Source organism: Phoca vitulina, unplaced genomic scaffold (assembly GCF_004348235.1).
Source record: "Phoca vitulina isolate PV1807 unplaced genomic scaffold, GSC_HSeal_1.0 scaffold10, whole genome shotgun sequence".
NCBI classification, from domain to species: Eukaryota; Metazoa; Chordata; class Mammalia; order Carnivora; family Phocidae; genus Phoca; species Phoca vitulina.
In genome coordinates this window covers 24,518,148-24,531,945 of record NW_022589713.1, presented here as the reverse complement: position 1 = coordinate 24,531,945, position 13,798 = coordinate 24,518,148, and the positions used below count along the sequence as shown (strand labels likewise).

The window sequence follows — 13,798 nt, the reverse complement described above, 5'->3', positions numbered from 1 at the left end:
CAATTTCCCATCTTGCGCAATTCCGCTCTCAGATGCCATGACATTGACAATTTTGAACTATCATTGATAAGAAAGCCACTTGGCATCTTATGAAATGCAGTTTCCTTCTTTCCCTTTACTCAAGTGCATCACTTACACAGTGCACATCAGGCAGCTGCAGTCTCTGGTCAAAGGGATGTGACCGCGGGTAGCAGGTCACATCAGAGGAAATATTTTTTTGGTTCTACTGTTTCATTTTGTTTTCTATTCAGTGCTTCGAGTAAGATTTCTAACATCACCTTTTTAAAGGAAAGAAATTATTCTTATTAAGGACGTGTTAAGGGGGAGGTAGTAAGCAGCATCAAAGTTTTCCCAAATGGGAGTTTGATGCAAAACCACAGTGAAAACTTTGTGAACAACTGAAGAAAACTGTTGTTTTTTTATCATTTTTCATGCTAGGTGTTAGCTACCAAAACGCTGCAAGTCAGCAAAGTGTGAACAGAAAATCTTTCGAAAAAGGAGGTTGTTTGTGATATCCAGGGGGAATGCTATACTTGACTTAATTTTTCATTTCTCAGCTCTTGTCTGTGTCCACAATTGAGAGGTTAACTATGTTTCAGAGACCCAGCCGGGGCAGGTGCAGGAGTATAGTCGAAACTCAAATACCCACATGGGCCACGCTAGTAGGGTAAGTGAAGAGGGCAGGCAGGCCAGCAGGAAGCACGACGACAAACCCATATTCTGGAGATGGGCAGCTGCTACCCACATCCAGCTCACTGCTACACGAGGACTAAAGGTTCCATGTTGCCAGGTTTTCTGGTTACTCACAGAAACCAGAAATCTGGAGTTTTAGGAAAAAATATCCTGATCTTTAGGTTTTGTCAAACAATACAAACTTGCCTGAACACCATGAAGGCCAAACAAAATATGTGTAGGACTAGACAGAGGCCTCCAGCTTCAAGCTTGCAACCTCTGGTATGGTAAAGAAAATATATTGATTCAACCAGATTCCAGCTTTACTACTTACTAGCTGTGTGACCTGGGGTGATTCATTAATTCTGCTCAGCCTCAGTTTCCTTACCTGGTTAGTAGAGTCTCCCTTGCAGGGTAGTTGTGAGGATTAGAAAGAATATATGTAAAATGATGGATTTCCTAGCTGGTATCAACATATATAGATGGCTACTTTATTTTGTCATCACCCAAATGTTCATATTTGACCCATTTTTACAAAATTCTAGCACTCTGGAGCAATGGAAAATTGATTATCTCTGTTACAGGTTACAGATAAAACTACTATTTTGGGCTTCATCTTTGTGGCTCACACACAAAAGGGTGATGGCTCACTCCTGTCCCAAACATGAAAGAGACTTGTTCCACAGAACTCGTCCATGAGCCCACTAGCCAAAAGCGAATTGTTGAAAAAGTTCACATCCTATTTATTTGGGAGTTGGCAAGGTCACCACCACGGACTCATATTTCCCCTTGTATGCAGTTAGCAGGGATGTCAGATCATATGGCAACCACACCCTACACCTGGGTGGGCTGGGAGTGGGGAGAGAGGATGAAAATAAGGAGAGATGAAAGAGCAATTTATTTTTATCCCCACCCCACATAATGGTAGCCTATGCACCCTTGAGATGGTCTGCTGTAATATAAGCCCTAATGGTTGTTTTGTTTTGTTTTTGTTTTTTGGTAAAGCAGGTGCCTGATTTAAGCTTCCATTGTTGAGGCTTTCAAAACCTTTTTTTTTTTTTTTAAGATTTTATTTATTTATTTGACAGAGAGAGAGAGAGAGAAAGCACAAGCAGGGGGAGCTGCGCAGGGAGCCAGACACGGGGCTCCATCCTGGGACCCTGGGATCATGACCTCAGTGGAAGGCAGACGCTTAACCAACTGAGCCACCCAGGGGCCTCTTGTTGAGGCTTTCAAAGAGGCATCCACTTCAAAGAGGACTATCACAAATAAACACATAGCCAGCCACAGGACTTCATAAAGATCCAGGCCACCTCCCCGTACTGATGCTCTTTTGTTTCAGGAATCTTGATTGATTTTGAAAACTGACCATTTGGGCCCCTTGTTTTTCCCTTCCTGCACTTTAAATTCCCGTTCCTACATTTTAAATTCATCAATAATGAGTGAGCCTGCCAAATCCTAGGTCCCCACCCTCAACTCCAATAAAACAGAACCCCTGGCCTGTGTGCACATTCCCTCTCTTTTATTCTACCCAAGACCTCGCTGTGTGGCCCCAGGTGTGCTATCTAATTTCCAGGTCCTGTAAGTAATAAACCTTTATTTTTTCAAAGTTCCCTGATGGTTATTGTTGAAAGACATCTTGCAATCATAATAAGAACCACAGTGTGAGTCCACCCACAGCATTGGTTATAGATAGGCTGAGATGCCATAAAACATCTACCCACCACATGTTCAGGGAAAGGAAGAGTTAATTTAAGTCCCTACATTGTTTTGAGCCTTCTTCCTCAAGGTCATACGACCATTTGAACCTAAGACCCAATGAGTTCTTCCAGGAGACTCTGAGGTCTTTGAGGTACAAACCATGTTCTTTCATGATACCCAATAGATGCTGGAGTTAATTTCAATGTCTCTAACAACTTTTCATGAAACAATTATAAGAAGCAAATGAAATAATATAGGTAGATGGCCTTTGTGAATATAAATATATGGATATATTATTATAAGTAATAATAACCTTACATCGGAGTCCACTGATAACTCTTAGATAGAACCACACTAATTATTACTACCAATTACTGTTATTACCAACAATCTACCAAAGCACATGATTCATATAAGATGCTTTCATATGGAATTGATCCAAAGGTAATTAGTTTTCAGAATTACTTAGAGCTTCCTATGGAGGAACTCAATAACTGTGTATTAAAATTAAATGTGAAAATGGAATTAAAGGTGACTGGAGCAACATCCTTACAGTGTGGGAATAATTTGACTTTTTCCCATGAAGACAAGTACATGCCATTTGTAGGATTTCTGTAAAGGGCCATGGCATTATGGGCTTAACTCTGCTTCATGGAGGACACCCAGTGTGCCCAGGGGATTGAACATACACTCCAGGAAACTGAATAAAAGTCTTTAGTTCACAAGGGCCCTTGTCTTTTGAATCCCTGAGAAGTGTTAATTTTTCCCACTTGGCTATGATGTTTAGTTCCAAAAGTTAGTGAACACATCAGTACTCACCAGAAGGTAGGAGGAAATTATTTCCACTCTTCATTGGAAAATGAAAATGTGGTCTATATACCATTACACTATACTGCACCATATGCAATTGCCATCATGCAGGGAGGATTTTTTTAAAGGGGTATGATTCCAAATTAAGGAAATTAAATGTTAAGTCTAAAACTATCAGTTTCGAATGCATTTCCAACCTACAAGTATTCTTTTTTTTTTAAGATTTTATTTATTTATTCATTTGACAGAGAGAGAGGGAACACAAGCAGGGGGAGTAGTAGAGGGAGAAGCAGGCTTCCCGCTGAGCAGGGAGCCCGATTTGGGGCTCGATCCCAGGACCCTGGAATCATGACCTGAGCCAAAGGCAGATGCTTAACAACTGAGCCACCCAGGCACCCCCCAATCTACAAGTATTCTTTTCCTTCCTTTGTGACAGTTAAAATCATGGCCACTAAAGAAATACAGAAAGTTTCACCTCCATATTCCGGGAGAAAACAAAAGTATCCTCTCCTTCTTCTCACTCCTCAGATATTCATCCAAACTCTGCTGGTTTGCAAAGAGCAACACTCTCTTGTGTATTTCAGACCAACTGATTTCCAATATTTCAAAGACATAGGTTTATCCTCATTGACCCTTAATACTATTAACAGCACAGAAGGTCAGACTGTAGGTCTTTTTGAGTCTAAAAATCAGGTTTACAGTTTCATGATCACTTTAGAGGCCAGTGTTCTCTTCCAGTGCTAACAGGCTACAGCCAATTAAAAAAGCCAACAGCGCCCCTCCATACGGGAAGGTCATCTAAAGGCAGTTCTAACTATTGCAGTAGTAACCTGAGCTGTAAACCAGGGCAAAATGGGGCCCTTTCCCCACTGCAAGTCCATTACAAAAGCACAGGCCAGCAATCACAAGTAATAAAAAAGAAATGTCAATCTCTAGTTACATCTCCCCAAAAACCATTTAAAGTTGTAAAATTAAGAGCCTACCATAACATTTTTACAAACTCCCTTTCCTCTTCTTCCTAGCCCAGCCAAATTCTCTAGCACACCAGAGACTCTGGAACCACGCTGGCTATTTACATTTACCCTTCAATTAATTGAAATGGAATAATTTAAAATTTTAGTTCCTTAGTTACACTATCTACCTTTCAGGTGCTCGGTAGCCACATGTGGCTAGGGACTACCTCACTAGACAGCGCAGATGGAGAACATTTCTATCATCACAGGGAGTTCCACTGGACAGTGCTGATCTAGAGAGTCTGTTCTGCCAAACTTCAAAATTCCCTCTGAAAGATAAGCTCACCCTTGGGCGCCTGGGTGGCTCAGTTGGTTAAGCGACTGCCTTCGGCTCAGGTCATGATCCTGGAGTCCCTGGATCAAGTCCCGCATCGGGCTCCCTGCTCGGCAGGGAGCCTGCTTCTCCCTATGACCCTCACCCCTCTCATGTGCTGTCTCTCTCTCTGTCTCAAATAAATAAATAAAATCTTTTAAAAAAAAAAAAAAAAAAAAAAAGAAAGATAAGCTCACCCTGCTTTTCTCTCTCACCCCCACCAACAATCTCTTTGTCATGCAAATTAGCTTAGCCTTTTTTTCTTCCCCCCTTCACTTAGGCAATTACCAGATTTCCCCATAAAAAAGACATAGGCAGAGCCAACATGAATTCTCTTCTGCAAGGCTTTCTCTCAACTCTGTAACTGTGTACATAGAAATCTCTCTGTAAATCCAGACATGTCGTGAGGGGTAGACACAGGAAAATGCACGCATCAATGAATGTTATCCCAGTGCACTGTCCATGTTTGCTAGCCTTCACTGAACATAGATAGTAGTAGCCACATGGTTTAAATAGACTGTCAGATGTTTTTAACTTGTCACACAGGTGTGCTTCTAACTCCTAGCATAAGACCACTTGCTGAATTTGTACTGAAAAGTAGGTGTTAGCAGTAAACAAATACGTATTACTTGCTGAGAGGGAGAATGATTATTCAAGTTACTGTGAGTTGTCAAAGGTTTATGTGCTGGTCATTTACCTCTTTGTTCTCAAGTGCATTCTATACCCTTTCCATGCAAACCTTGTAAATGGGCTTCCATCAAGATTTGATCAATGGAATGCACTAATGGGATACATGAGAGCGACAGGCAGGCAGATGCTGGGGTATCCTCCTCTCCCTTTCAGGCAGCATTTCCAGCACCATTTGCATCTCCTCTATCTTTTGCTCCTACCAGATAGGCGCCCCCTTCCATGGATCCAGCTTGTGCCAGATGGCTGTTTGGTTATGGTACTACCATCTCCTTCTTTGGCCCCTCTTGCCCAGTGGTCTACTGATTCATGTGTAACGGTTGGCTCTGGGTGGAAGGTGAACCCTGATTTAAAATGTTTGCCAATGTCTGTGGTGTGAATACCCACACCAAAACTGCTTGCAAATTCCCGAATACCAAGAGTCAGCTTTCACAAGCCTACACAAGCCGGCCTCAGCACTCTACTACCACACCCTAAGCAAAGTGACACTGCCCCTATTTAGTTCTCAGCATTTCCAACTCCTTTATTACTAATTCCCTGAATTAAATCCTTTATTAGTTACCTGGCATGGGCTCTGTTTTCCTAACTGTATCCTGAATGTATATTGTTAAAAGAGTGTAAAGTATATTACAGAAGTGTTTCTCAAAGTGCCAGGTTATAAATCAGCCTATCGCTACGTATGCTGGAAGTTTAACTGACATTATTGTTTTTAAAGAGTAAGACTTTTTAAATGAAGGAAGCAGTGAATCAATTTACACTGGGACACAAGTTTCTTATCTGCGCACCGGTAACAAAGAGTTTGTGAGCTGGTAGCTGTGTGCAAACCATACTTTGAGTAACACTTAATAGAGTACTCTAGAAAAGCAACATGGCAATATGTACCAAAAGCCCCCAAAGTTTCCTATCCTTTGTACCTGTTCTTCTACTTTGACAATGTCTCCTAGGAACTCATTCAAACTCTTATGCACAAAGATGTTCACTGCAGTTTAAAATAGGGTATTCTTGGAAGTGACTTCAAAGTGAAAAAAAAGGAAAATTATTAAATAAATTCATGTGTTGGGATATTATGCACTTTAAAATTATAATTGTGAATATTACATCAATACAGAAAAACATACTATTAGTAATAAAATGAGGAAAGAAAATTTTATATGTACAATAAGAATCATATAAGAATATGAATGCCAGAGGAAAAGACATATATACAATAGTTGACTTAGGTAAAGGGGGCATTAGGAGATGAATTCTTTCTAATTTCTTTCCTCTAACTTTCAAGGAGTGATTTTTTTCTAATGCAGGCTGCCATTTCATTCTGTTAAATAAAAAATAAAAAACAATAAAACCCACCAACAAAGTCAATGAAACTATTTAGAAGGAAAAAAAAGATATTACACATTAAGATAACTGTGAACGCTGTTTCATGTTTACAATATAAGCCCTGGATAAGTCTGAGGTTAAAGACCCCCAAATTGCTCATCTGTCCTGCATTCCCCCATGCAAGTTGCCTCCACCTGAAATTCATTGGCTCACCCACCAAACATGCTGCCTCTCGGGCCTTTGGAGCCTTCTTTCTTCCGTGGAATGGAAAATTTTACCCCCTAGAAGAGCATCTTTCAGCTATTTGCAAACAGGTGGGAGAAGTATTGAAGACTTGAGGAGCTTGCTGTAAGGGACCCAAAGCAAGTAGCTGTCTACTATTGCGCTGCTCAGCATGGCTTCAAATCCCTTCTCCAAATTCCATGGAGTACCTGGTGCCCTTTGAGATGATAATTACTTCTCCCTCTACCTCACCCCCTGCTCCTCCCTATCCCACCATTCACCTCAGAACAGAGCTTTAAAACATTGCTTACTCAGACCAGGTACCTAAAAGCAAACAAAAACAAAAAATGAAACAAAACAAAACATAAAAAAACAGTCCTCATCCAACCTGTTTTGACTTTTAAATCAATGAACAAAAGCCAACTGCAAAATTCAAGCTGCAATATTGCCACACAAACCACCAAGACCACACACACTGATGCCCACCCTAAGTATAAAATAGCAATACAGAGTTCAGGCTCTAGAGCCCAACAGCGTGGGTGTAAATGTTAGATTTTCCATTCACAAGCTGAGTGATCTTGGCCAAATCCTTAACCTTTCTGTGTTTCCTCATCTGTCTCTGCTCCTCAGAGGATGGTTGTGAGGACCAACTTAGTTATTTTACATAAAGTAGTTAGAACGGTGCCTGACCCTTGATGAGCCCCCAGTAGAATGTAGCTAATATTAAGTTCTTACTCCCCAGAATAAATGTTGTGTGATGTGGCCTCTGAAAGGCAATCCTCCCTGCTCTTCCCCAGGGTCCCTAAATCCACAGTGAGCACACAGATTAAGGGTAAATGTCAAAATATCCAGGGCATTAAAACCGCCGCATCAGAACATCACTATACAAGCAGAAATGTGATCATATTCATTTCAAGAATTTTCCATCTCATCAAAAGAAACCACCCGAAGACAGGAAATGCAAACACATTTTTGAACAGATCCCCCAGCCATGCTTCTGTCCACTTCCTTGGACACGCCTACCTCAAACCACTGCCCGTGGGACTGCATCTTGAGGACGACACAGGGGTCTGGTTTGGAAAGCGCATCTCTGTCAGAAATGCCTTTGCATGCCACACGCAGCTCAACTTTGGTCAGGCAGGGGCTGTTAAAGATTCCCAACGTATTGGCAGCTGACTCATAGATGTTGCTCATCTTCTTCATTCTGTTTTAGGCAAGAAAGAGAGGGAAAAAGGACACAGCAATCACCATGCTATTTGTCAAAGGAGAAAGCCTTCCAATCACCTTTCAGGATATTGTTCAACAAACAATTTCAAGCCCTGAATGTATTTATTATTTCACTTTCCACCCCAGTGGCACAGTGCCAGCAAAACGAACAAACAAAACCAAAGAAACAACGAGAAATCCCAACAGGTGCTGGTGCGCTTGGTTAAAAAAGGCTATTTTTCTATACGATTTGCATACATTTGCATAGTAAAATTTCTAGTTTGTGAAATAAAATTAATGAAATCGTGCAAACTGTAATCCAGCTCTATATTAAGTGCATTGGCTTGTGTGAAATCTTATAGATTTGTTGGCTAATTGATTTAATCACATTCCACATTTCTAAGACTCCCTAAAAATCCAGTTCTCCTCTTCCTTTTGTGTGATGGCACAGAGAAGAATGTTGTCCTACCCGAAGACACCGTCCCAACTTCCCTTTCTTAACGCTGGCCCACCTTCTCAAGATGCCAGAGCCAGCCAGCTCCAGGAAAGAGGCCCAGAATCTGATTTTCTGCCCCAAGTGTGGAAGTCCATCCTCAGCTTTCCTCCCTCTTATCTGACACATCAGAATTCAGAATCAAAAGGGGGGAAGGAGGGGCACCTGGGTGGCTCAGTGGGTTAAGCGGCTGCCTTCGGCTCAGGTCATGATCCCAGGGTCCTGGGTTGGAGCCCCGTGTCAGGCTCCCTGCTCGGCGGGAAGCCTGCTTCTCCCTCTCCCACTCCCCCTGCTTGTGTTCGTTCCCTCTCTTGCTGTGTCTCTCTCTGTAAAATAAATAAATAAAATCTTCCCAAAAAAGGGGGGGTGGCGAAGGAAGGGGGAGACTGTGTGAGAGGAAAGACAGCTTCTGATTCTGAACTCAATGGAAACAGTGGTCACAGTAAGCACTCAGGCCCCCTTCCCATCTCCTCGTGACCATACTTTGTATCATGCAGGCCTGGGCTATGGGCATCCCCCCGAGGCCACCAACACTCTTCTCCTTCTCTGAGGAGGACTGGACCTGTGAGGACATTGGAAGATTCAGGAGTGAAATTCAATATCCTCTTCATGGAATTCTGTTTCCTTGTAGATTCCCTAGGAAAAGGGCAATGGCTTCCTCAACCTCACAAGGCATCAGGGCCGTAGGATGGAATTTCTTCATTTATAAAGTGAGAGTAATCCCTCTCTTCCTTCTCTACTCCACAAATATTCAGTGGGTTTCCCCTTGGTACTCAGCACCACACTAGGTTCAAGTACACAGTGCCACCTCTTTCACAAGGTGATGGGTGTGCCTCAGCATTACACACCCACACCCCAACTGGTCTGTCCAAACTTAGCTGCTAAGCTAGCTCCATGCCAAAGCCAAGCTTTTTCCAATTTGACAATGCCCCTCACTCATGGAAGATGTCACCCAACCTTCTCTCCCAATGCTCTTTCACAAAGCTCTCCACTCTTGCTCTCCATTCTTCTTCCACTTTCCTTCCTTCCTTCCTTCCCTTCTTCTCTATTTTCTCTCTCTTCTCCTCCCTCCCTCCCTCCCTCTCTCTCTTTCCCATTCCAACTCTCCAATGCCTTATTTATCTAATTATTGTGAACATAGGTTTTTCTCTCTATATATATGTATATACTGAAGGGAAATTGCACTGACTGCCACGAAGTTACGTCCTCAAACAGGAATGGACAAGCTATGTCCTCTGTGTCAAATCTGGCTCACCACCTATTTGTGTAAATAGAGTTTTATTGGAACACAGGCAAACTCATTCATTTATGTATTGTATGTGGTTGCTTTCACTGCAACTGCAGAACTGAGTAGTTGCAACAGAGACTGCATGGCCTGCAAAGCCTAAAATATTTACCATCTGGCCCTCTTTAGAAAATGTTTTCCAAGCTCTGCTCTGAAATATCAGGTAATGGGGATTTGTAGTCGGGGAAGAGTTGCGATTCTATTTTAGTATCTGTTATGGAGTCAGTTTGAGGATGAGACTTGTTCTATGTTCAACCATACAGAACATTAACAGGAATTCGAGGATATTCTTTTCTACATATGAGAAAATTCAAGCTCAGAAAGAACTGGTACTTTACCCATACCACACAATTATTGTCATCACAGAGCTGGGGCCAGAATGCCAATTTTCCAGCCCCTAGCCTAATGCTATTTTTATCACATGTAATACCTTTAGCCAGAGAATTGTTTGTATCTACCAAAGAACAGTGGATACAATATCCCTGACTTATTTCAGCCTCCATACAGAATCATACTTTCCTTATATTGTTGAGAAAATTTTATTCATATATAGAAAATACGCAAATTATAAATGCATAGCTTAACAACTGATTGTCCCTTTATTTTTACAGGTTGTGAGCAGACCAGTTATTAGAGCAACATAGAAGGCAGAGTATATATGAAATGCAATTTATAAGAACAGTGAACAGAGAGAAGGAATAGACTAGGGGAACAAAGCTTTGTGTTCAGACAGTGTTGGAAATGTTGTGAGCACTTTATCAATTTTTTTATAAAAATAGCTTATTCTTCAATCAATGTCTTCCTAAATTCTGCTTTTCCCAATGCATAAACTGACTCCTTGGAATCCACATTTCTCTTGTGCATTTCTGAGTGGTCTCTCCTATCTCTAGAGGCATTATCTTTTCTAACTGTCCCATCCTTATAGACTCATGCCTACATCCATCTCCTTCCTTTTTTTTTTTTTCTTAAAGAATCTATTTTTTAGAGCAATTTTGTATTCACAGCAAAATTGAGAGGAAGATACAGGGATTTCCCATAAGCCCCCTTTCCCACACCTGCATATCCTCCCCATCATCAAAGTGCCCCACCAGAGAATATCTGTTATAATTGATGAACCTACACTGTTCATCCAAAGTCCATAGTTTACATTAGGGTTCACCCTTGGTGTACATTCTATGGGTTTAGACAAATATATAATGGCATGTATCTAACATTATAGCATTATACAGAGTAGTTTCATTGCCCTAAAAATCCTCTTTGCTCTGCCTATTCATCCCTCCTTCCCCGTAACCCCAGGAAACCACTGATCTTTTTGCCCTCTCCACAGTTTTGCCTTTTCCCAGAATCTCATATGGTTGGAATCATAAAGTATATAGCCTTTTCAGATTGCCTCCTTTCATCTATCCACTTTCTTGACCCACTGACTCTTTCTATAGAACACGAGCTTATTCTTCAGAATGAGACATTTCTCTAATGTCTAGTCTTAATTATGAGGTATAATGGAAGAAAGATTCCATTAAGGAGACATAGAGTTCCTTCCAGTTTCAAATTCTGGCTTCTCTACTCACTAAGCATGTGACCATGAGCAGGGTACTTAACTTCTCTCATAGTTATACCTATCCTGAAGTTGCTATGATAAGCAGATGAAATAATATATGTAAAGTGATTAGCATAATGCCAGATAGCAGGTGCTCCAAAAGTGGAGCTATTATTATTGTAATCTGATGGCTCTCAATATTAAAAAATTCATTTTCCCTCTGCCAACTGGAACTTTTTTAGAATTCCCACTATTACTTTAAGATCAATGTTCTACTAGACCCCTTAAATACATTCTGTCTTTGCAGCCCACACCTGCAATAAATAAATGAACTGGGGCACATGTTCAGAGTTCTTTTTTTTTTTTTTTAACCAACGAGGTACATGATCCAGAAATTTTATGCATCATTCCTTTAGGTAATGGGAAACACTTGGAGGATTTAAAGCTGGGAAAATGGGTATGATGAAATAAGCACTTGATAAAGATAAATCTGGTACCAATATGATGGTTGGACTGAAGGAGAGAAAAAAGTCTGTGATTGTCTGAAGGCTGCTATGCTGGTCATTATCTCTTCCTCAGTGATTCTTCTCCCTTCTTCTCCTGCTTAGGGACCTAAGAAGCTGACCTCTACTGACTGCCACCTCTTTGTTGGCTACTTTCCTGTTGTTATGGTCTGAATGTTTGTGTCCCACCCCAAATTCATACATTGAAATCCTAACCCCCAAAGGTGATAGTGTTAGTAGTTGGGGACACTGGGGTGATTAGGTCATGAAGGTGGAACCCTTATGAATGAGATTAGTGCTCTTATAAAAAAGATCCCATAGAGCTCCCTAGGCCTTTCCACCATATGAGAATACAACGAGAAGTCTGTGACCCAGAAGAGGGCCCTCACCTGACCATGCTGATCTTGAAGGCCACTCTGATATTGAACTTCCAGACTCCAGAACTGTAAGAAATAAAGTTCTGTTGTTTATAAGCCACTAAGTCTATGGTGCTTTGTTATAGCCACTCAGACAGATGAAGACACCTGTTGGGTTGAAGAGATGCAGACCCAGGGAAGGGAGGAGAGAGAAAAGAATATATTTCTTCCTAACTCCTACCCTGCTCCTTAGCAGTGGCAAGTCCCTACATGACCCTGGTCCTGTTAGGCAACTGTCTCCAAGGTTCTAACTATCACTGTGCTTTGGTAATACTGTTTTCTCCTTTGGCTCCATCACATTTATGGATAGTATTAGTTTCCTACCAGTCTTAAGTTGGGCATCGTAGAGGCAGAGCCTGAAACAGGGATTCAGATGCATTTGATTAACTGAGTAGAGGATAGAAAGAAAGTGAAGGAAACAAGAAGGTAATCCCCAGAGGCCCAGCTTTAGCACGGTTCCAAGGGGGGCTCTCTAGCATGGATTGTACCATGGGTTTGTCCACCTTAAGGAAAGAGGTCTGGCCTCTTATAACCCTATGTCAGTCAGTCATGCTAGGGTAGAGAAAGCATAACCTCTTAGTTTTGGTTCCTACCCCCACTGGCTGAGGGCAGTCAATTCTCCAGAAAAGGGACAGCTATGAGCCATTATGAGCCAACACTCACCAACACTGGGGGATGGATCCACTAAGTTGATAAAGGGATCTGGGCAGAGTTTCAACAGGGTCTATTTCACCACAGTAGTTAATCTCTGGTGTGTGTGTGTGTATATATATATATATATATATATATATATAAACTCCTTTAGGTCAGACACTACTCTTATATTTCATTGCATCCCCAGTAATGTTCATCTTGATAATATTTGTACACTGGTGATGAAACCAACATAAACCTTCAATTTGGATGGGGGGTGGGAGATAGAGTATAGGAAAGAAATGTGGAGATAGTGAAGATAAATCTCCTAACTTTTCACAATTATACCTAGGTCCTGGCTTACCTTCATGTACAAGCACAAATGAAAGCCCTGACCAGATATACTGGAGTTCATGAGTTCTTCTGGCTGCCCACAGAGAACAGTAGTCCTGACCTTGACTTTGGAGGTGGTACATAGGCCAGTCAAGTCAAATTGTTTGGCTTTGGCCCAGATGAAGCTCACCGCTGAAAGGTGATCACAAAATATGGCTCTGTCAGTGAGTGATCAGCTACCTCCAGCCCCAGATAAGTGAAGTAAACAACTAATTTCACACTCTGTTAGAGAATGACCAGATTATCAATACATTTTCCTAGGCCTATTTAAATCCTCTTTGTTGCCTTTCATACAATACCCTGGTTTTACAGAGACTAATGTCTGCTGAGAATTATTTTGATGAAAGCTGACATTTGGCCAATTTTAGAAGCAAATTATAATTGTCCTTTCACTCAGATAATTTAAGTTATATAAAAAAAAAAAAAATCCCACCACTTCAGCATATCCACACTCTCTAACAGGACAAACTGATCCTGAAACTTAATTATTAGGTTCTGAATGAGTTGCAAACAACGCCAAGACAACAGAGAGCTCAAGAGAGAAGAGAATCAGCTTGAGTTCACAGGGGAACCAATTGAGCAGAGCTTGTCTTAAAA

General features: G+C 41.3%; 1 protein-coding gene across 2 annotated transcripts in view; it reads right to left on the bottom strand.

The window, feature by feature from the left end:
• Positions 1-13,798, bottom strand: part of CPNE4 (copine 4) — a 479,148-nt gene that overhangs the window by 336,540 nt on the left and 128,810 nt on the right. For both annotated transcript variants that reach the window (XM_032408703.1, XM_032408704.1), the window contains exon 2: positions 7,759-7,939. In XM_032408703.1, the coding sequence (XP_032264594.1) occupies positions 7,759-7,939 (181 nt within the window). The remainder of the gene's footprint in view (positions 1-7,758; positions 7,940-13,798) is intronic.